A 25,603-nucleotide genomic window follows, 5' to 3' on the forward strand; every position below is an offset into this window, starting at 1 on the left:
ACGAAATTTTATCCCTTACGAAATGACATTTTGGTACTTATCTACTTAAATTTTCAGAGGTAAGTACGAGAGTTTAAGAGGTTAGTAAAGGTTTTATTTCCAAATGGAATTGATAGAAAAACTACTGAGCATCAAAAGAAAAAAAAATTTCTTTAGTACATGCCTGAAATTACAGAGAGCACTGCAGATAGTATTTGTTGTTACATGTATCATCTACATAGTTCTCTCTCCTAGGTGGTGTAAATATTTGCACTGGTACATGGTATAACACTCTCCCCTACATTTTTTACCGGCTGCTCCATTTTTTAAAAACTGATCTCTCTTACAAATATTTCAAAAGCTGTTTAATTAATATATTGGAAATATAAATGTGTGAAGCAAAATCTGTGTTTAGTAAAATATAATATTGATTATTATGATTCTTAAAATTTGTAATGTGTTGAAATATTCAAGTAATTTTGTAGTTGATAATATATTTTTAGGCATGGAACTGGGAGGGAGCAGTTAGAACACTGCAATGAACTATTATGTAGAATGAAATTACTAAGAAATAAATCTAAATTAAGAGACCATATATGGGTATTTCTAATTGTTTCATGTCCAAGATTCAGAATATCTCATTACTATTTATTATATGCATGAAATAATTTTTTTCCATAATTAGAAAATTGTTGATACATTAAAAATCAAAATGATCTTTATGTATAATTTATGATCAACATATACAGGAACTTAAATAACATGGCATAGTCATTAAAAGGTTCATAATTGTTTTTTATTTAAATTTGTAAGTACCTTTCCAAATTTGATTCCCTACTTGCAATTTTTAGTTCCAAGTAGCAGAGTTAAAAAGAAAATATCTTTCATTAAAAATTTTACATGAAAATTCACAAGATTACATGTAGCATTTAAGTAACATACATAATATATGCATAGATACATATATACACAAACAAAAAAGTTGTACACTTCACTCAACACATTTCATAAATTTTCCATATTCATTGGAGAACACATTGCATTTTTAAAAATATTCATAAAATTATGGCAACTTTTGATTTTGATAAAAAAGGAACAACAAAAACATAAAACATGAAGACTTTTCACAAATAATATAGTATTCAGTACAGTGCTCAGCTCTCAAAAGTTTGAGAAAATCTCAACAATTGTTTCGATAAAATTGTTTTTGTATGTTAAATAAAAATTATGTGTTTATAAAGATCTGTATCTCTCCTTGTCAACTGCAACTGAAAATCTGCAGTTTTTAGTAAGTTTTAGGATAGTCGTGGAAGATGATAAAATGACTTAAAATATATAATGACAAGTTTATCTTGAGAACATTCACACTGCTGACTCAGAGTTAGGAGGTATCGGCAGTGGGGGTGGTCTTGCTTCTACAGGAGCTTCATCATCATGAAATCTAACAGAGGAAGCTTTGTAGCAAACAAAAGCATCAACAATAAAAGCACCAAACATAATGATGGCGGTAAGACCATGAAACATCATTCGAAATTTCATAGGGTCATATAGACGGCAGGCTCCTGGCTCTCCACAATTGTCTTCCCAAAACAGACATGTAGAGTCTACCACTGCACCATAAATTACTGGACAAGGAACATTTCCTGCAACAAATCATTGCAGAAATTAACTATTTTTTAAAGATGAAATAAATAAGTTACAAAAGTTGCTAACAGATGGTGTTTTACTCTGTAAATATAAATCAAGGGTAACTCTTCACTGTGCAAGAACTCTTTATTGATACAACAGAGTACAGTCTCATCTTTTAACATATATTTTATTTGTATCACTCATTACAGCGTAAAGTGCCATCAATTGGCAACTTTTGCTTTTATTTACAGTCCTTTTGTGCAACAGGCTGCCAACTTTTTTGTTTTAGTTTGTTTTCAAGTTTCCAAATTATATATAAAAGTCTTGGATTTTATGAATCAATATACTGTTTATTTCAAATTATTATCGTTTGTTATAAAGTAAACTATTGTTTCTTTCTTCATTTTTTATGTTCTGAATTTTATTTTTTCCCTTAAATTTGGAAATCCTAAGAAATATTTTAAATTAAATTGGTTAAGATTTGAACTAATCAGTACTTTTGTACTAGATGTGTCTATTATAAAAATTTGTGTCGATTATTAAAAAATAGATATTTATGTTTTATTAACTACTACTAAATAATTTTTTGCATTGTCTTGCTATTTGAATATAAATATTTTATAGAAATAGTTTAATTAAATAATAGAATAATATCAAACTTGCTAATCAAATTATGTTTGGGATTACTTAAGTTAGATAACATCAAACAAAATTACTGAATTAAATTTTTGAAATTGTTTTATTTAATAATAAGCAAAGATGGCAAATTATGGTTATAACATGAAAACATTTATGGAGATACCTCATCATTTTTTTAAAATATTTATATAGATTATTAAAATTAAACTAACCAAATAATCCAATGGCAAATGAGATCAGACCCAAGGCCATAGCTTTGTCCTGTGGCTCTACACATCTGAAAAAAGTTAAATTTTTTTTTTTTACTTACTGTACGCAAGGAAAGAATATTAATAGAGTTAACATGGTTTAAAAATCAACCCCTAACTGAATTCAGTGTGGTTCAAAGTTCAATTCCTAATTGAATTCAGTTAGGTTCTAAGTTCAACCTAATTAAATTGAATTAGGTTCAAAATTCAGCCTAATTGAATTCAATTAGGATTTTAAACTTAATTAATTTAAATATACTGACCTTAAAGTAAGAAGCATTGAGCCAACTTCTGAGGTTGAATGGATAAGTACAAAAAAGGAAAATATTACAATATACCAAGTAAGATTATTGCATTCCATCGTGCAAAACCCATTTTTGGCTGTAACTCCTTCACCCAAACATTGACAGTCCATGTATGTGTACTGAAACAAAAATGTATGTAATGAAATATAATTTATTATGTATATTCAATTAAGTTATTTTATATTTAAACAATTCAAAAATCTTGTACATATTTTCAATTACTATAATGATTATTTTATTTGAGAACTAGGAATCAGATGATCTATACATTTACACGAAACATTTTTAACTATTGGAAATGGTAACAGGACGCACAGAAAAAAAGGTTTTTGACAAGTCTTTTCAAGTTTGTTATAAACTGAGAATTTTTGAATTTTGAAGTAAAAAGTAAATAGATTGAAGAATGCATAATACAACCTAAAAGTGAAAAATGTATTTAATACCAATTTTTTTACTATCAAATTTTTAAGCTGTAATAAATTTTAAAAATAAACGTAAAGTTTAAAAATGTTTATTTTTTAAAAAATCTTTTTAAATTTAAAAAATATCAACCTCACAGTTGAATTATTTAACGCTTTAAACTGGCGCTTATGTGTGTTGTATAATCTGCAGCTATGGACCTGGGTGCTATCACTACTGTCATTTATTAATTTTTGTACATGTTAAAGTGAATCCAGAGCTATTTCAGTTGAAAAAGGTTTTGGTGTAAGTTGTCATAGAATTATACAGAATGTTTAGTAGGTAGCATTTTAATGTGTATTTTTAAAATAGCTATGGAAAATAAAATAAAATTAGGAAACCATTTGCTCACTCGCAACCAGAAATTAAAATTTAGCGTGAAAAAGTTTATCAAATTCTGATGAATCGTTATCAAAATAAATCTGATAATAACAATTTTATCATTAATATCATCAATAACAATTTTATTTTTCACATTAAACTGATATGCATTTTATTTTATTTGATAAATAAATTGGTTTAAAATTTTTTATTTCGTTATTTGATTTGATTTATTTTGATAATAAATAGTCAGATTTTATTGTTTTTCTTCTCTTAAATATAGATAACTTCTGGCAATTTCATTTTAGAGGTAGATTCTAAAAATGTATATCAAAAGTGATGATTCTTTAACACTTTACAAATATTTTGCTAGATTTTTAATATAAATATGAATATTTGGCAAAAATATTTAGATGTCAAGAGAAAAACTTACATCATCACCCGCTTCTTTCACTTTAGTGCAACCTGCAACACAAGGTGATAGATATGTTTTTCCATCAGTTGCACAAATCGGTGCAAACTCTCCTAACCTACATTCACAAGTAGCATTGCATGCTTGGACAGCTAAACCTCCGGGTCTCCTGAAATAGTTATAAAAGGTTTGTATAAAAATATTATTTGTTATAAGGTTTGTATGGACATTAAACTAATGGATTAAAAAATCACTTGATATTAGGACTTTAAGGCTGATTTTCGAAATCTCTGTGGGTTTTTTTGTGTGAATAATGTGCTATTTAATAACTGTTGGGAGTTAGAAACAGTTATCCATGACTGTTAGGTCACGTTTAGCTTATTTTTAGCCAGCGCCTTTCAGAAAATGGTCAATGTGAAGAACAGCCACAGTTTTGAAAAAGTCGTACTTTTAAAATTCAATTTCTCAAGAACTATTTGATCGATTTCACTCAAATTTTGTATTTTGCCATGTAAAATTACATTCTTTAAAACGATGTTAAAAATTGTATACCTTACAACTCAAATTCTTTTCGACTAATATTTAATAAAATATAATAAATGTTTACTATAAGATATTTTTTTTGCATAGAATTATCTTTGGATAAACGAATTTTATAATTATGTTCAAAAAATTTTCAGTTCGCTTACAAAGTTATCGAGATGTGGCGAAATACGCAAAAAATAAAATTAGCATGAAGAGGTGCAAACTTAGGACCACTCTCATGATCAAACTATTGGTATTCCCAGCTTGCTGCTGCCCTTATATTTTCGGGGTCAGAATTCTAAATTCGTCGAAAATAGGTACATTTTTGTGTCTGATTTCATAACGTAAAATATCGTCAACAGTAATTTATTATCATAATTGGGGTCATCTTCCATTAAGATTGAATCCTAGAACGTGAAGATCCGATTCTTTAGATCAAAAGTTATTCAGGGGGTTCCGTTTCGTTATTTATTTTTTTGTGCATTAACTTTAAAGTTTTGAGAAAACTATTTTTCTAATTTGCTCACGGCTGATTGAATATGATAGTTTAATTTCAGTTTGACGAACTACTTTGTTAAAAATACTCTTGACTTGTCGCACTACTAGATAACTTAATATTTTTGATTTGTTGCACAACTAGATAACTTAATACTCTTGACTTGTCGCACTACTAGATAACTTAATATTTTTGATTTGTTGCACAACTAGATAACTTAATATTCTTGACTTGTTGCACTACTAGATAGCTTAATATTCTTGACTTGCTGAACTGCTAGATAACTTAATATTTTTGATTTGTTGCACAACTAGATAACTTAATATTCTTGATTTGTTGCACTACTAGTTAACTTAATATTCTTCATTTGTTGCACTACTAGATAGCTTAATATTCTTGATTTGTTGCACTACTAGATAACTTTTTAAAAAGGATTTTTTGATCATATATGACCCCCAAATCCTATGAACCAATTTCCGAAAACAGAACTTTAATTTTTATGTTATAAATGGAATAAGATAAGAGAGAGGAATAACTTACCCTGGATTAACCTCGTCTAATCCAACAAAATTATTGAGAGGACATCCAACCCACATAAGGATTATCATACCAATTGAATAAGCTAAAGCAGATGCAGCTATCCATTTTGCGACAAATCTCGCACTAGGTTTAAAGGATCGCATAAATGAACCACTGGCAAAGATTCCAGCACCCATAACGAGGATTCCAGCCATCCCTAAAAATTTATAACAAATATAAACAAAATTATATTTTAATACACTAAGTTTGGGTAAAGATACGAGAATAAGAACTAAACACTTTAGCTGAATAAAATGTCAACATTAAATGAAAATTTGAAATAATACTAGGGCTTTAAGTAAAATAGTGGTGAAGCATGCTTGAAAAACATTTTTTAATGAACGTACAAACACATTACAGTGCATTCCACCAATTAGGAGACTCTAGCCCATGATTCGTCAACCACTGAGGATATTTTACGTCAGCACTGTGGTCAGTGCAGGCCGGATGCGGAATACCAGCCATCTCTGGGATTCGGACCCGGTTCACCTCATTGGAATACGATGACCCCTGAGCTATCACGACTCTCAAGCGTATTATTAATATCCTTCCCATATATGCACAACATATCTGCTTGCAATTATTAGAGAGATTTAGCATATAGTTTATCTTGCGTTAGCTGTAACGTTAACCTACCCTTTAGCGAAGATGAGATATGTTGGAGAATTTTCACACATCCGTTGTGAAACTCAAATAGCGTTAGAGTTAGGAGAAACTGTAACGTCTTGCAAAATTTGTAATTACTGTACACAAGTCATTTGTGATACAAATAGTAATAAAGACAAGTTTTAATTAAAATTTTGATTTTTGTGCTGCGAAAATTTAGCAACTATTGATATTAAAGATAAGTTACATTTTTTAATTAATGAGAAGCATTTATACACAATTCCATTATTTTTTTAAAATATTTACTGAAAGTGTTTTTAAGTACGAAAAAGGATCTTACCTGAGATCATGTTAGCTTTTGTAGCACTTAGTTGAAATTGGCTTTCTAGGTATTTTGGTAGAAAAGTATAAAGACCAGCAATAGGTAATATATGCAAAACACTGCTAGCTGTTCTGTAGAGAAGAATATCATTCTTAAGAAGTCTTTTCAAGGCAGTGGGAAAGTCTAAATGAGAGAAAGGAAAATGTAATTAAAGAAATGTAAAATAAGCGAAAGGAAAATGTAATTTTTTAATGAATAATTTCTTGAAGAAATGCCAGAAAATAATTCATCATACTTTAAATTAAATACTTTGGAATAACTTATTCTGAAATTTTAGAAAGGAAAATGTAATTAAAAAAATGGAAAATGTAATTTTTTTTATAAATAATTTCTCCAAGAAATGCCAAAAAATAGTTGATCATGCTTTATATTTAATACTTTTGAATTACTTATTCTGAAATTTCAGAAAGGAAAATGTAATTAAAAAAATGTAAAATAAGAGAAAGGAAAATGTAAGTTTTTAATGAATAATTTCTCCAAGAAATGCTAAAAAATAATTCACCATTTTTTATATTAAATACTTTTGAATTACTTATTCTGAAATTTTCTCAATTGAAATTCTCATAGTCACTCTTTACGACAGTTAAAGTGATATTATATTAGTACTTCTACCTGATCTAGTTTTTAGGACAGCGTTACCCGCCAGTAGAACTTTATATATTTTGTCACTAATGTATTGCTACAAATATAAAATTGACGCTTAGATAAAATAAAAGAATAAATAAATAATAATATATTACTTGTAAAAGATTGTAAGATAAATAAAATGAAGAATTAATTCATAATTTTTGAAACATTTGTATAAATGTTCTTTTCTGGTGGCACCACTCAGAAAAATTTCTCCGCGTAGCATTGTATACGTACTTTCTCTGTATAAGAACTTCTCATGCAGTGAAACAGTTTTACAGTTATAGAAACTTGGCGATAAAAATGTTATTGAACTCATACTAAATTGCTGACAATCTATATACCGTAAACCGGGGCGAGTCTACCCATCCAGAACGAGTCTACCCATTTTAGTTTTATTTAATTTTCACTATTTTAAATTGCAAATAAAAATTTTTTTACCGACGGAGGACTTAGTTCAGANTCGATTTCACAGCTTTAAAGAGGGATAAATAGCGATTCCGAAACACCTATTAAAATTCTTTTTTCTTTAATATTTACAAAAGTTTGACCACTTGAAAGTGGACAAACTGAAAAAATGGGTAGACTCGCCCCGGTTTACGGTACATATTATTTTATGTATCGATAAAATTTTTGAAATACTTGAATCGATGTTTTTCCGGATCTCACCACTCAGAGGAAACTTTTGTGAACGTTCGTGGTAGGGTAGTATGTGCTTTCACTGTATCAGCATTAACCATGCAGTGAAACACTTTTGCAGTAATAGAATCATGGGGAGCAAAATGTTATTAACCATTTATTAAATTGCTGATAACCTATACAAATATTATATGTATTAATATAATTTTTGAAATTTGTACGTTTGTATTTTATTACTTGTATCGATATAATTTGTGAAAATTTTAATAAATGCTATGTCATTTGACTTCATAATAAATTTATGATAATCTATGCATACATTACTATATGTATAGATATAATTTTTCAAATACTTCAATGAATGTTTTTCCAAGTTTCACCACTCTGAAAAAAACATGTGCAGAAGCTCTTGGTAGCGTAGTATGTGTTTTCACTCTATAAGCATTAACCATGCGGTAAAAGACTCTTACAGTTATAGAAACTTGGCAATCAAAATGTCATTTAACTCTATATTTAATTGCTGAAAACTGTACACATATTATTTTATGTATAGTTATAATGTTTGAAATAATCGAAGGGAAAATTTTTCCAGGTTTCACCATTCTAAAAAAAAATTCTTTGGTCGCTCCTGGTAGCTTAGTATGTATTTTCCCTGTATAAGCACTAACCATATAATACAACACTTCTACAGTTACGTAAACTTAGTGATTCTGTGTTATTTAACACCATACTAAATTATAGAAAGTCTATATAGATATTATTATATGCACAGATATAATTTTTGAATCGTTGCCAAATTTAGGAAACCGTTTCGAAACCATATTGCTAAATTGCTAATCTTAAATGATGATGTGTCTATGTATATTGATATCGTCTACGTTATATTAATATCGGGTTGAGTAAAAAGTTTTCCACCAAAAAAAAAAAAAAAAAAAAAAAAAAAAAAAAAAAAAAAATTTTGTAAAATGATAGATACATGCAAAATCATCAAAGCTAAGGAGGATAGTTATCTCCATTTAAGCCAACAATGATCTACCAGCGTTTTGGCAACATTTCAATCCTTTCTGCGAAGAACTGTGGCTTGCGCGAATCCAGAAAGCGATCGACCTCATCATTTGAATGGAAGATTGTGCCATCAAGATGCAGCTGCAGATATGAAAACAGATAGTAATCGAAAGGCGCCATGTCTGGCTTGTATGGTGGATGTTGCATTTTGGTGTAGATAATAAAGTTTATAAAGATAACACAAGATAATAAAGTTTTGGGAAACAAATTGCACAGTTGTGTAGTTCCAACTTTCAGCTTTAGAATGCAAAAACCCGATTGGAGAAAGGCTAACTACCACTGGAATGGCTGCTGTTGGCGCGGAGATATCTCCTCTTGGCGCAAAACTTTTTACTCTACCCGATGATTTTAGAATGTTTTAATTGTAACAATTAAAAACAAGTATTAGAGTAAATAAATTCACGATATTTTTTTCCACAAGGTAAGAACTTGTAAAACAAATAAAGCGCCACCTTTTTCGTTTCGTACGATTTTATTACCAGGCGTAAGGTTTTCCATACATTTCCGTAAGGTTTTCCATGACGTAAGGTTCCGTAAGGTGACGTAAGGTTTTTCATGACTCAGGAACATATTTTCGATAAGTAATAACAATATTTATGAGACAACTAGCTTGTTAGCAGAGTTTATTTGCTTTTATTTCTAGTGAATGTTCTTATACATAAAATAAAATGCATAATTCTATGAACAATTTACGCCTAATCACAAAAGTTTTTGTGTTTGTATTTTTTGTATGAATAACTGACCACTTTAGGTATACTTTCACATGCAAATGTACACTCGTGTATCATTGATTTTATTTCAAAGGAAGGGAGCATATTTTCGGTGTTCTTAATTTCTTATGGGAAATAAAAAAGCATTAAACACTAAAGAAAACTGCAAGTATTTAATAATTTCCAAGCTTTTTTTTAAACTTAAATATTCGCTGCCGAGGAAGGCATAAAAAGTTGGTTAAATGAATAAATTTGAAAAAAAAAATATAATAGAATAATTAACTGGCTCATGTAAACATGAATAAATATTTCTTAATAATTCCTCATGTTTAATATCAGCCAATTTTTTATTCAAAACAATTTCATAATTAATTTTCTCAACGAAGTTCGTCTCCTTTAAGTAATGAAGTAGTAACTAAAATTCGAAAGTAGTTTGTAGTCACTGCATTTAAATAAAGGTACTTGTAGTTAATTACATTTGTAACAAAGTAGTTGTAGTAACCTACAAAAACAATGTAGTTTTTCTGATTACTATCTGAAATATATAGCATTAAGTATCCGCAATTTTGTGTAAAACTATTTGATTATAACTAAGTATTAAGCTATTTATAATACATGTTTGAAAGACATTTTTCAGAAAACTGGTGTTGGAAGGTAAATGGTGGGAATGAAACCTTATCCTATATTCTTTCCTTGCAATAGAAAACCATACAATAGAAGCTAATTTTATTTATTGAAGCTAATATTTCCTTACAATAGAAACTAATATCCCCCCCCTGCTTTTCAGTTCCTTGGGGGGAGGGGAGGGAGTGTTTTATCACTGAAAGAAAAGTCTGACTAAAGTCTCCAAAGGTATCTGTTCTGGGCAACTGTTTCTCGGTAAAAGATGGACAGATTAATGATTATACTTTTAACAAAGTATATTTATAGTAACTAGTATATCTAGTTTTATTTGCAATGCAATGAAATGATAAGTTAAAAACCATCTGAAATAATTAGTTAAAATTAGTCTATGATTAAAATATGAAATTTCGATTGAAACAATTTATTTGATTTAGAAAATATTACTACTATTTTTCTTTGGGATTTTTGCCATAACATATTTATTAAACAGATACTAAACTAGTTGTTTTCCCGAAACGATAAGGGTAAGTTTATTCTATTGTTAAAAAATTTTTAAAACAATAAGTAACAAAACTCAGAGAATATAAAATATTGATTATATGTATAATATAACATATTTATACTAGTTTAATTTAAGACTAGGTTACTTCAAAAGGCAACTTATCGTTATGACTAAATGTAAGATTCAGAAATGAACATAGTTTGTGTAAAATAGCTTTAAAAAAGGTTTTCTTTAAAAATATTCTGTTAAAAACTTCGGTTTTTGGTATAAATAATAATAATACGTTTATAATAATTCTAATTAAAACATTTTATTACGTCAAAAGACAATTTATCGTTACGACCATATGTAATAATTAGATATGTAATATTCTGAAATAGTGTAAGTGCAAAAATGATATTTTTCCTCGCAAATAAAGTGCTAGATGTTTTTTAAGTCCCTTTTGCAGACATAGTTGGTGTAAAATAGTTTTCAAAAAGGCTTTCTTTAAAAATATTTTGTTGAAAATTTCTATATTTGATATTATATATTTGATATTATATATTATAATAATAATACGTTAATAATAATTCTAATGAAGACAACCGACCAACTTTTAAGACAACTTATCGTTACGACCATAGGTAATATTTAGATAAAATGTAAGTATAAAAATAATATTTATCGTGACAAATTAAACGCTATATGACTCTTAAGTCTTTTTTTTAGGCAAAATTGTTGTAAAAGAGCTGTCAAAAAAGTTTTTTTTAAATTTTTCTTTACTATTAGATAGATTATTATTTAGAATGAGTCGTTTCATTTCTAGCAAAAAAATTCTCTCTTTTTATTTCCTTTAAAAATATTAAAAGTTTTGTCCTTGATACATCCTTTTACATGTCTACAACTTGTAGAATGAAAGCAGCTGTCATTGTTGAACAGCATGTAATCTTATTAAATAGTCTACCTCCAGCTATCTTAACTCCTACGCTCGAAACGCCAGCTATTCAGAACGAAATTATGTTCGGTAACATCATTGGGGATTAGGTAGTTTTTTTTATTTTGTTGTACGTTTAGTTTATGATTTGAGAAAATACAGTCGTAATAAATTTTGCAGGAAAAAAAACGAATTTGATCAATCTTAAGAAAAGAAACACAAATTTCAATATTTTGCTTGCAATAAAAATATAAAATTTTAGTACCAATAGAGAAATAATAACTTCTTTTTTTGACGATAGCCTACACTGTAAAATGTTTTGGTGTATAGTTGCTACTATTTTTGATATTGAGGTAAACTAAAATTTTTTTACAGTGCAAGCAGTCACATTTTTTGTTTACTTTTTCATTGTTATAGTTTTATTAATTAAATAATTAATTAATTTTTTTGTTTACTTCTCTATTGACAACACACATTTTCATGCGCATTATAATCAATTTATGACTTCATTGAAAACCATACCATTTGCCAAACATCGATAAATATATACTTTGGGATGAATTATTTGTTAGTACATATTAATGAATCTGTCGTTGATTATTAATCATAAATATATTTGTCTGAGTAGTTCAGGTATTTTTTAAATGAATGAATTATCAAGATTGAAAACTTGTATTGTATTCGACTATAAACCGGACAGTTTTCATAAAAATATCAATGTTCTGATAATTAAGCTATATAATTGTTTTTTTAAAAACTAATTTACTAATTGAAAAGTCAGAAGTATTTAAATTTGGGAATTATAAGCAGCTAAAAAGGTATCGTATTCTACTGAGAAATAGACAGTTTTCAGAAAATTTCAACTTGCTGGTAATTAAGCGAGATTATTTTTAAAAAAAATATTTTTTCTGTGCCTATAAATAATTTAAAAAAAGTTTATAATTTTGAAAAAGTACAGGAATAGGTCCGAGTTAGGGAATAACTTTTTGCTCTGAACTTAGTTTGTAATTATTAAAAGCTAAAAATAATCCTAATATTTGTTGTAGATTTTTAGTTTTTAAATTTTATGTATAACTACTTTACATCACTTTCTTTCTTGCAATTATAAATATATTCCTTGTTAAGCTGTTCCTATTACACGTAAATAGTTTTACAGTATTACATGAAATTAGTGTACAGAACTGTTAAAATTACAGTATGACATAAAAAATACATTTTTCAAAAAAAAAGTAAAAAAAACTTTTTTTTGAACAGATTCGATTGCACTCTTCCCTTATTGTAAATAGATTTAAAATTTAATGTGAAATTAAACTATTGCTTTTATTTGGAATTATTCTTGCCATTAAAAAATTACTTTCTGTGATTTTCTTCTTAGTTTGTTGTTTTTTTCTCTCCTTAAACTTCTAGATAGATGTTTTTTTTTGCAGATGATCATACCTGTAAATAATTTTCTAAAAAATATATGTAAGGTGTTCCGTAACTACTGCTCTTAGTGTATATCTTCAAAATCCTTCTCAGACATGGAGAATAAAATAACACTTATGGATCACAAACTAATGCAAAAACAAAGAAAAAAAATATTGTTATCAAAATCTAATGATTCGTTAACAAAGAAGATTAAGATAAAAAACAACAAAAATTGCTTGATTGACAGAGGACACTGAAAGCAGGTAAAAAGTGACTAGCACTTATTAGCCAGCATTCCAACTGGTTTTTATGTTTTAAATCCAGCCTTTCCAAAATGGTGATTTACCAAATTTTGAAAGCGCTTTTGAGTTTTCCTCGATTAAATGTTAATTTGTGAACCCTAAAATGCATATTTTTTGACAAAGATTCTTAAAATTGATATTAAAGGTGATGATTAAAGAACATCCTGCATAGTTTTATAACAGAAAAATACCAATTCAGAAGTCTTCAGTGGAGAACCAGGATCTTTGACAAATTTTGTATGGACTTAAAATGCACATAACCAGTCGCCAGAATTTTCGCAAAAAGTTGCTGGAACGGTTGTCAGAATTTCCTTTTCAATTGACTCCGATTTGAATCACTATGTAATTTGTTCACTTGTAACTGAAATTTATTCTGAGGAGTGATCATTCAGAAATTCAATCATTGCAGAAATTCGATCGAAATTTCTATCATTCAGCAAAAATAGGTACTCCAGATTTCTTGTTATAAACTATCAACGATCAAATAATTCATTTGAATCTTCAGCAAAGGAGGAATTTTAACTTCCGTTGACTTTTTGAATTTTATAATTTGACATCCTGCCTTCAGACTGTTCCTGAAAGTTTTCGTTCTGAATTGCTCCAGTAGGTAACCTGAAAAAGGAATTTAAAAATTAGTAAACTAATTATACATTTATTGATTAATTGAATTAAATAATAGAGAAATGTACACACTAGAATATAAGTAAACTGTATCAAATAAGTGGTGATAAGAATTTCTAAGTTCATGATACATAATGTGTGATGTTGATACGATGAATCGAAATATGTTGAATTACCGAATTTTTGAGGATTATAGAATTTTTTTTGGAAAATAATTTCTATTTTAATTAAAAATTTTTCGAAAAGCTCTTTTTTTCCAATGGTAAGTAAATTATAATCACTGATCGATTCCAGACTCCCAGTGTAATAAATTATGACTGGTTTACGTTAAATCTGTCTGGTCACAAAGTCCTCCATGTTCCCATAACAAATAAATATCTCTGGGGTTACTGAATTGGAGATTGATTGTTCTGTGGTTCAGGTCAAAATTACAATCTGTGGATGAATGAATGGGTCCGCCTTATAAGCGGGTGTGGCAGAAGTAGAATTATTAGCCATAGATGGAGCCACTGGAAAACAAGAACAATCGCATCCCCTTTGCCTTAATGACCGATGACAACAACAACAACAATTGATCTATTCATGATTTTAAAGAACTTTTATTTCCAGAAGTTAATCTTTGATTGTTAAACTGACTTTTTTAAAATTTTAAAAAATAAGACGTTAATTAAAATAATTCTTCTCCGTATAATTTATATGACAATAATAATAAAAAAAAGACATTTAAAAGCCCATGTCCCTTGTAAAATAGTTCACATCTTAAGGACGCTTCGAATAACAATGATAGAGAAGTTTTTTCTTAAAAAACTCACGGTTAAAAGACGATATGGGGTTAATGTTGTTTTATGATGTCATTTTAGTAGTAGTTGTGTTTTTAAGAAAATATTAGTGATATTCATAAAAAATATTCGCATATTTTAGGAATATGTTTTTTGAGAAAGATTTATGTAGAAATGCTATTATTATATATACACGCTGGTACTCTGGTGATGAGACAAACTATGAGGGCTGTTGAAGCTCTCTAATTTATTGTTGATATTTAATATTGCTATGAAAATAGTGCTATAATAGTAAATATATAATAGAAAATTCTATTACTGCTATATAAATAGTACTATTTTTTGTATACTGATGTATGTTAAGAACTGAAGCATTGCAAAATAAATAATGATAATAAGAAGACACGAAAAAAGTTTATTTAGAACATATAAGGCTGTTGTGATTGGCTGTTAAACTCTTTGATGCAGATTGGACCCTTTATATATTTTTTCTGACTCTCTAATTACAAGCAAAAATATATTTTGGTATTTTTTAATTATAAAAAACAGTCTACTAGAAAAATCTTATAGATTATTGGAATCATATTTGTGCTAAAAGATAAAATCAAAGAGGAGTAGTTTGAAATTTTTTTTCATTCATATTTAAAAATTTATCAATAATTGGTTCTGCAAATTAAAGAAAGCAATGATAAATACTTTACTAATTGGAAGAGTTCAAATTATAATTATTTTTAATTTGCTAAAATACTTGAAAGGATATATTTTTTGAAGTAAAATAAATTCTTGAGAGAATAAAGAAGGTATAAGGTTTGAAGTAAAATAAATTCTTAATTAAGCCACTTTATTGAACTTGATAAAATTTTAAAACTTATATTCGAGTTTATACAGTAATTCATTCAAAAAAGTAAAACATTAGATTATAAACTTACCATTTTTGTAAATGCCGTCCTCCTAAGATGTCTGTGACAGTCTTCAATAGCAATTGTATTTTATAGAAAAGATCTTGATGAATTGTAGCATTAGGGAGGCGTTTCGCTGCTATTTAGTTTCTAAAATTCTTTTTAAAAGATTAAATAATGCGCTATAGTGCGTGAAAAAAGTTCTTGAATTGAAAGCCCTCTGATGCGCGAGTATTTCGTGACGTAATTCATATTTACGAGTTAGTGTACTGTAAAAAATGTTGCTGTATAGTTGCCACTATTTTTGGTGTTGACGTAAATTAAAATTTTTTCAGTCCATGTAGTCACATTTTTTATTTACTTTTTTACTGATGTAGTTTTATTTATTTATTTATTCAATTTTTGTTTGACTGGCAACAAATATCTTTATGCGCAATAGAAACAATTTATGGCTTCATTGCAAAACCATTTCGCTTAAAATGCAAGTACATGTTTAGTAATATCGTCGCACTAATTGTTTAAAAAAGCTGTTATTTCTTCAATTTTATATGATTTTTTTTCTCGATAACTACATTTTTGTACTTAGAAATCTATTTAGTTTATTTCAGCACCAAAAATTAGGACAACTATACTGTAAAAAAATGGTATAGAGTTGCAATCGTTTTTGGTGTTGAGGTATACTAAGTACAATTTTAAACAGTTATCGTGCAAGAATTACATAAAAATGACAAAATAACAATTGTTTGAAAGCATTTGTGCGAATATATTATTCAAAATGTTCTTGTTTTTTAAAACAATCCATATGGGCATTAAATATGTGTTATCAGTAAACAAAAAAATAAAAAATAATAATAATAACTACAACAGCAAAAAATATGACTACATGTACTGTCAAAAATTTTAGTTTATTTTAACACCAAAAATGGTGGCAACTATACACCAAAATTTTGTACAGTGTGTATAACAAAAATTTTTATAGTGTAGTTACAGCTAATGCATAATACTACTGACTTAATAATATGAAAAAAAAGATAGTTGAATTATCTTACCTTGAATTAAATGGCACAGTATCTTTATGACAATAATAGAATTCTTTTACTTAAAATCAGTCATTAAATCATTTTCTAACAATTTCAAATATTACAAAGTCACTGATTCAACTGGCATTCACTTACTTTTATAACTTGTACGAAGGTATAGTTTTGACTAAAATACGCATAGTGAAAATTTACAAGTTAAGAAAGGCCTTAAAAGCTTTCGTTTGTTAGTTTATTTCCTGAAAAACACGGTAAATTTTTAGAAGTATATTAAAAAAAATAATACATTAGTTTAACTTTAATAAACCATTTCCAAAAAAAAGAAAAAAAAAGATTATGAACGAAAATTTAAAATAAATGAGATATACTTTAACTCATTAGAAAAATAAATAATCGAAGAAGGATTTTATATTTGACGCAATTAACTTGATTAAAAACTTCATTCCATTCAAAAATATAAAAGTTGGAAATAACAGTCGACAAGTTTCAATCACTCAAAAATAGCACCCATTTGCAAGATTTTCAGACATGAATGAGGCGAAACTAAAGTGATTTGAAATATACGAAATGTAAAGTCGCTAACGAAAAATGGAAATATGAAGGCGAGAAACAAAAATAAAAAAATGGCAGAAGCTGAGAGAGAAAAAAATATGAAAAACGGAACAAGAAAAAGCCCAGTGGTCGAGAGAATCAAGTCTGCGCAAAATGCCTTTCCACTTACTATGGAGAGGTGGCGAGGAACTAATGTCGTTAACAATGGATCAGAATTTATATGAATAGAACAAGATTCCAACGCATCAAGATGAGCTGAGGTTACTGGAGTGAAAATAATGTTACCATCGTCGAAATTGAATTTATATCTAATATTCCAACAATGTACAACAATTTATGTCCGTTTTTTTTTATATTTCAAATCACTATTGTTTCGTCTCATTCACGTCTGTCAAGTTTTTATAATAGGTGCCTATTTTTGAGTACTTGAAACAAGTCAACTGTTATTTCTAACTTGTATATTTTTAAAGCGAATGAAGTTTTTAATTAAGTAACATTTTTCCGCTTCTGTTTCTTGAGATTATTTATTTATCAATGTATCTAGCTAATAAAAGTTCTTTATGCATCCATTGAAAATAAGTTTGTTTTAAATAAATAACTACACAATTTATCGACATTTCGTAAGAAATTAGTATTTGAATAGTTTCGCCAAAAATTAGTCTTCAGTATTTCATATGATAGAGTTATAGAAAAGGAAATTAGAATAATTAACATTCCTACCTTTAGTGCGGGGAAATTACATGCCATATGACTGATGTTTTGTCTCTAATTTCAATTCTAAAACAGTTTCGATCAAACATCTCAAAAAATTGTGAATTGAGTTTAATACATTTCTTTTGTATTCAATACAGAATATATATAAATCTGTAACATACATTTTAGTTATTTCGATAACATAATTCAATATTTTTTTTAAATCGGACTATAACAATTTGTTAAATGAAGGAGTTAAGTCAAATATATTCAATATAGAAGAAAACGCATCAAAATCAATTGGTCGTATTTTCCTTATGCAGTTAATATTGGTGTAAAAGAATCAGTCATATGACACATACTCCTTAAGGGGAACACAATCCTGAACTTTACTGTAAATCACGCGTTTCTTTGTTTGCATTTTCTGAAAGCTTATATTGTGTAAAAATTGTATTTAAATGATTTTCTGAAATTCGAATTTTAGGTTGAGTTACGGAGAATGTTATACACAGCAGAATCTTCAAGTCGTATTATATCTTAATAACTGTTATATAATAATTAACTGTTTACAGTGCCTTACCTTTAGAAACTGCACCACCAGTAGCATCGGATATATATATTCACCCGTTTTCACTTCGTTTTTAAGAAATTGTAGACAATTGAATTCTTAACAATGTAGCGTCAATTTTTTTTGTCTTTATTTTTTCAGCGTTTTTATGAGTTTGATTTTAAAATTGTAATTTTGAAGCTCATAAAAAATTGAAAAAGAGAGATAGAAAAAAGATAAGTCTTACGTTATAAATTTTGGTTGCTAAGTTAAAAAGATATGCATGGGTATTTTGTTACAATGATTTGTTTTATTTCCCGAACTTTTAAACGCACCTGAAAGAATAGCAATTGAAGTTCAAAACGTTGCATATGCCCCGGTCCCTCTGGACTGGAGTCCGATTCTTTAAACCCGCGCTGCATGTTATACAACTTTGTATTGGTCATTGCTGCACCAACAAAAATTTGAAGTTCTAAAAATTATTTTAAACCTGTAAGCCCCCCAGAAAAAAAAATATACTGAAATTTCCCTGCAACGCTTTACATTTTCAAACTTATATCATTGAAAAACAAGTTCTTGGATGCAGAAAACCCTGACTAATCTCAGAGAGTTGGCTCATAATTTATACACTATAAGCTTTTAGAAATAGCAACAACGAAAAAAGTCCATTTTCGATAAAATTCAGGTTGATATACGAATATTCTTTAGAATAAAATCACTTATAACATTTTAAATCATAAAAAATGACGAAAGCGTACCTTTCAAACTAGGCTTTTTGTTAGCTTGTTTCTTGGGAACTATGGCAGGCGATTGATGATGTTGATGTTTAGGGCATACAACTCCATTATTTTTACTTTTCTGAGATTTTAAAGGTAAGTTTCGAGGAAAAGCCATCATTGGAAAAGAAGTAATGATTAAAGCAGCTCCAACAATGAAAACACCTAACCACCAAGCACCGATCCACTGAGGGTCATCAGCTGTTATTCCAGGGTTAGCTGAAAAACAATTATTATTAGTTAACTCAAATCAACTCAAGTTAAGCTTACAAATAAACATTATACACTGAGAAAAAAATATGGCATGATTTACCATGTTTCTGGCTCAATGGGAACACTAAAAAACTCGGCAATTTTTACCGAAGCGCTTTGGTAACATTAATAAGAAAATATGGTTATATAGTAGGCGATAAAATTTGGTAAATGTTGTAAAGTTTGGTAATTATATCATAATATCTTAGAGCATGGCATAAAAACATTTTATTCAATTAATTCCGTAATTCAATTTTTAGTTTTGCCTTTTTTACAATGTGTGATATTAAGTATAATTTTGAAAGCCAAAATTTCCAGTAAACCGTTACCATATTCGTATGAAAGGAAAAATTACTAAATGAATGGTTCATGCACCCCATATTTTGGTTTTCTTAACCAGTTGTATGTTTTATTAATCAAAAATATCGTTACCATACAGTAAGGTAATTTTACCAGATTTCTTTTTCCGTGAGTCAATGAAAATATTTAAAAGTAATTCAGATAGCATACGTCATAGATCAATTGTCAAATCCAGTGTTACATGTACATTTTGGAGCTTATTGGTAAACTACAGCATAAAACCATGGCATAAAAAACTTTTATTCGGGGAAATATACTTTTCAGTTTTGTATTTTTTTGTAAACATGTGATAATAAGAACTATAATTTTGAAAACCAGAGCTGTTCTTTTTCCGTGAGTCATTGAAAATATTTCAAAGTAATTCAGATGGCATACGTCATAGGCTAATTGTCAAATCCAGCGTTACATGTACATTTTGGAGCTTATTGGTAAACTACAGCATAAAACCCTGGCATAAAAAACCTTGATTCGGGGAAATATACTTTTCAGTTTTGTATTTCTTAGTAAACATGCGATAATAAGAACTATAATTTTGAAAACCAGAGTTGTTGTTGTTGTTGTAGTTCCTTTACGTCGCACTAGAGCTGCACAATGGACTATTGGCGACGGTAAGGGAAATATCCTTGAAGATGATCCGAAGACATGCCATCACAATTTTGATCCTCTCCAAAGGGGATGGGTCCCGCAGTGGACTGATCGTTAAGACATGGTTCCAAGCAGATCACCGAAGTCAAGCATCACTGTTTGCGGTCAGTGTGCGGGTGGGTGACCACTTGGATTAGTCTGCGTAGGGACCGAGGGTGTGCGGTTAAACTGTTCTACCGTAAAGTGCTCGACTTCGAGTGCAGGTCGTCGGGCTACCGAAGCGGGGGTGCCATCCCCTCTGCAGAGGATCAAAATTGTGATGGCATGTCTTCGGATCATCCTCAGGGATGTTTCCCAGACAGTCGCCAATAGCCCATTGTGCATCTCTAGTGCTACGTAAATGAACTACAACAACAACCAGAGGGGATGGCGCCACCGCTTCGGTAGCCCGACGACCTGCACGCGAAGTCGAGCACTTTACGGTAAAACAGTTTAACCGCACACCCTCGGTCCCTACGCAGACTAATCCAAGTGGTCACCCCCCGCACACTGTCAGCAGCCAGTGATGCTTAACTTCGGTGATCTGCTGATCAGTCCACTGCGGGACTTTTGAAAACCGGAATTTCCGCTAAACAGATACCATATGAACGGAAAAATTACTAAATGAATGGCTTAATACCGTATATTTCAGTCTTCTAACCAGATGCGTGTTTTTTTTTTACCATAAATGTCATCAACATACAGTACGGTGAGTCACTGAATATTTTAAAAGTAATTTAAATGGCATATGTCATAAACCAATGTCAAATCCGGCGTTAAATGTACATTTTGGAGCTTACAGGTAAACTACAGGTGGAGAATGGCATAAAAACCATTTATTCGAGGAAATTTACTTTCCAGTTTTGCATTTTTTACCGAATGTGTAGTATTAAGAGCTATACTTTTAAAAATCTGAATTTCCGGTAAACCGTTACCATATTACCAAATGAATGACTTAAATACAGTATGTTTTAATTTTATTTACCAGAATGATACTTTTTTTTTCCAGAAGTGCCATTACCATACAGTAAGGTAATTTTTTCAGATTTTTTTTCTTTGTGTAGGCAATTTATATTCGCATAAACAGACATGAAAGGGAAATAAATAAAATTTGGAAAAAATTGGTCAGGTATTAGATTATAACATACTATACTACCATACAAAAGGAAGCCCGGGAAATAATTAAAGAAAAAAAAAGGGCGTTGTACTTTAAAAGCTGTGCATATATATGGCCCCGTATCACCCCCTAATACCAACCCATAATATTCAAACTTGGTCAGGCATTATATTATAACTTACTGCACTACCTATATATGGGGGTTTATAATTATTTTTACAGCTTTATACTCAAGCACCAATATGTTTTATGAGAGCTTTGCTCTACTTTCCTGTAATTGCAATTCTAAAAACTTTAGTCTTAAAAAATAAATAATGTTTAATAAATGTTACGGAAAGTGGATAAATACTATCGGCTCCGTTTTTTAATCAGTTCGGAGTAACGGATAATTTTATTTGCTAACTCCGGGAAACAAAAACAAAACACCTAAAATAATTTCTAGACGAAAAAAAAAGAAAGAAAAATAGAAACAACCCAAAGCAAAAACGCAAAAAAGAATTGCTTACATTTTGCTAATTCGAAATGTGAGCTTAGAAATGTCCTTTTTTAAAAGCCTTATTTAATTGTATTTTTAGAAACTTGATCTCAAGATTATTTCATAAAATACATAGATCATCCAAAACATTGGCTTTACTTTATTTCTCTGCATTCTTGTCTATCTTGTCTTATGAGCAATTTTATATAATTAACTTTTACAGGATGGTTCAAGGTCTAGTAATACAATTTGAAGGGAAAAACTCGATTTCGACGCTATTTATATAAACAGCAAATTACAGGATGAGCGGGACATCGATAGATAACCAGACAAAATTTTTTCTTTTGTGTCTTCTTAGACTTATCTAAAGACGTCAAAAAGTCTAAAGATAAACTTTCTTGAAATATTTTTTTTATAAATATAATAATACATATATAATAATATATATGCGAATATAATAATATATAAATAATAATACATCAAGTTTCATGGACATAAATTGTTTGCCCCCTTGATCTGCAGTATTATATATCTCAACCAACAATTATGTAGTCCGAATAATATATGCATTAAAGATTTCTCTTAGCATAATGCCTTTTATCTAACTTATTGAAGGCCGAATAGAAGTTAGATAAAAACAGATTTTAGATATCAAAATATAAGTCAGATAACTTATTAATTAAATCCTCAACTCCGGCGTGCTCAGGCACATTGAAAAGTATATATCACGGGCTCGAGTTTCATTTTATTTTATATTTCACAATCGGTGTTGAACAGCAAACCGATTTTTGCGTTTACTACTATCAATGTTTAACTCCGTAACTATGTAAGTTTGAACCCAACCCAGAACACGAAAAAATCCTGGATCAAGCATTGGGACAAACTAGAATTCGAGGAGCACTTTTTGGATGAAACTACCATCACTTCCGTTACAATGGAGAGAAAAAGTGCAAAAACCTCCCATGGTTAACCCGACGAAAAGAGAATTTTAATCCATGATCTGTGTACTACTGAGGATATTTTTAGATCAGAGCTGTGATCGATTAAGGCATTGGCAGGATTAAATCAGTCAGCTATTGCTATGATTCAAACCAGGGGCATTTTATTCGGTGATGAGAGGTCACATGATGTGGTCAGATTTTATTTTATTTTGTAACCGTCGTTGAACAGCTGATTCAATTTTGAGTTTACGACTACCTATGTTCAACTCTGTAGTCTTGTAATTTTGAATCTAATCCAATACCTGATCCAGAATTCCTGGATCAGGTATTGGGAAAAATTTGCCTTAATGCAGGACTTTTTGATGGAACTAACCTGCATTTTGCATTACATAGAGAGAAAAAACAATGAAAACCTCTCACGGTTAGCCAGAACTGCAAGGGGACTCTTACCCATGATTCGTCTGCCACTGAATGTATTTTACGTCAGTACTGTGGTCGGTGCGAGCCGGTTGCGAAATTCATATCGACCAGCCATCGCTGGAATTCGAACCCAGGTCACCAATTGAATAGCGAGCGCTCGATCTTCTGAACCCTATCCTCTAGCGGGTTCGGATTTGAAATCTTATGACTCTAAAAGTCAGATTGATCTCATAATAAAAGTAAAAGTATTTCCTAAACAGGCCGGCCAGGGGGTCAAGGAGGTTACGTCTCCACAAATTAATATCTATAAGTATGATGTTGGTAATGCATCTAGTACTTACTGCACACTAGCCGCCTTTACTTTTCAAACAAGCAGACACATATCGTTCTGCAGCTGGATGAGCTTAAGGTCATGACCAACTATAGAAGGTCAAGCATTTTACTGTGAGAACTCAACACTTTAATTACTGTGCTATAGCAGGCTCCAATCTTTTTTGCAAAAACGCATTTTACATTTTTGATTTTTGAAGCCTTTAACTGAAATACAGAATTCTGTGTCGATTACCCAATCGCGTACAGAAATATTAAATACAGTCGAAATAGTGAACCTTCAGGGGACCGAAATTTCGATTCACTATAACCGGTAGTTCCCTATATCCGTACTGCTAATAATTTTAACTAATTTTTCCGAACAGTTCCCTTTTATAACACATTATTTAAATAAATAACCCATAAAAAGAAATACAACAATGATTAAAAAGTAATAGGTAGTAACAAAAAATGTGTTAACTTTTATATTTTGTGACTCTTCCTTTTTACGTACAAAAAATTTAGACATGGCCTTTATTGAGAGATGGGAAACTGAGGTAGAAGAGGTAAACATGAAAAAATGCTTAAACCTACATTCCACTGAATAAATGGGTTTAAAACTTCGGTATATGTATTTCATGTAGAAATTTCAAAATTACCGAAAAATAAAGAAAAAATCAGTCGAAGCAAGAAAAAGTTCATAATATCCAATTTCCTCTCTTCTTTTGGCTCATTATATCCACAAAAAATAATATTATATGTGTATAGCAAGGCTCGGGAGCGAATATTCCGTTCACTATATCCGGAAGTTCACTATAAACCATGTTCACTATAGCGGTGTTTGACTGTATAAAGCTTAAAATCATTAAGTGTAGATGAAGCATTCTTTTTCTATGTAAAAGGACATAAAGGTTTTAGATAAAGATCAAAATAAAAATTTATATATAAAAAAATTATTTAATGTAACTTCTTTCATTCTAACACAAATCTTCATATGAATTATTTTTAAAGAAGCTTCTTGAAATGAAAAAAAAAAGTGAAGTAAAATTACCATTTCAGGAACAGAAAGGTTTTTGTCACATGATACAAAGTAAAGAAAGAGAAAGTGACTTGAATATTAATGAGTCAGACGCGTCTCCCATTTCTGATACCCTGATGCGCGACAGATTCATGATATCTATAGGATCTGGTTTTTTGAGAGAGTAAAATGAGAATTTCATTTCCTTCAAAAACCCGCATGAATACTTTTTTTTCCATGTGAATTTAAATATTCATATCTTCATTGGTGCATTGAAATGAAACTATAAGTTCATTTTCATTTTAAATGTCGTCGTAAATCTGTTGAGAATGTGCTCATTGGTTACTATTAACATTTAAAGAAATTTGAAAGATTTTTTTTACCGACGCAAATAAGGAAAAAGGGAAACAGATATTTTATTTTATCGGCTAATTTAGCGACTTAGTAAAAACCAAAATTAACATAATTATGAGCAAGACTTAAAAGTATGTATTGAGAATGAGCCAATAACATTCATTTCCTTTTTATATACTTATTTGTTTTTAAAAAAAATTAGTGTCAATTCATCGAATGCATTTTAAAAGCTTTAAAATCTACTCTTTTCATTCAGTTTTTTCATTTTAAAGTAATTTGCAATTAAAGTAATTTCGAGACACAGGTGCATTATAAAGAGCAATATATAAGGATAGCTATTCTTTATTTTGAAATAACTCTAGTAAAATAATGCGTCCTGAAGAGAACCTTTACGTCTATTTCATCTCTCTCTCTCTCTATCTGTATATATATATATATATATATATATATATATATATAT

The 25,603-nt window shown here is 29.4% G+C and overlaps 1 protein-coding gene across 1 annotated transcript in view; it reads right to left on the reverse strand.

Moving 5' to 3' along the window:
• Window positions 1–753: 753 nt before the first annotated feature.
• Window positions 754–25,603, reverse strand: part of LOC107443800 (solute carrier organic anion transporter family member 74D) — a gene marked incomplete in the record, with an annotated part of 148,079 nt that continues 123,229 nt past the window's right edge. The window contains 7 exon segments of the mRNA XM_071188450.1: window positions 754–1,622; window positions 2,460–2,524; window positions 2,759–2,919; window positions 4,014–4,161; window positions 5,554–5,749; window positions 6,539–6,703; window positions 19,256–19,492. Of these exon segments, the coding sequence (XP_071044551.1) occupies window positions 1,342–1,622; window positions 2,460–2,524; window positions 2,759–2,919; window positions 4,014–4,161; window positions 5,554–5,749; window positions 6,539–6,703; window positions 19,256–19,492 (1,253 nt within the window).

The sequence above is a fragment of the Parasteatoda tepidariorum genome, chromosome X2 (genome assembly GCF_043381705.1).
Source record: "Parasteatoda tepidariorum isolate YZ-2023 chromosome X2, CAS_Ptep_4.0, whole genome shotgun sequence".
Classification (NCBI taxonomy): Eukaryota; Metazoa; Arthropoda; class Arachnida; order Araneae; family Theridiidae; genus Parasteatoda; species Parasteatoda tepidariorum.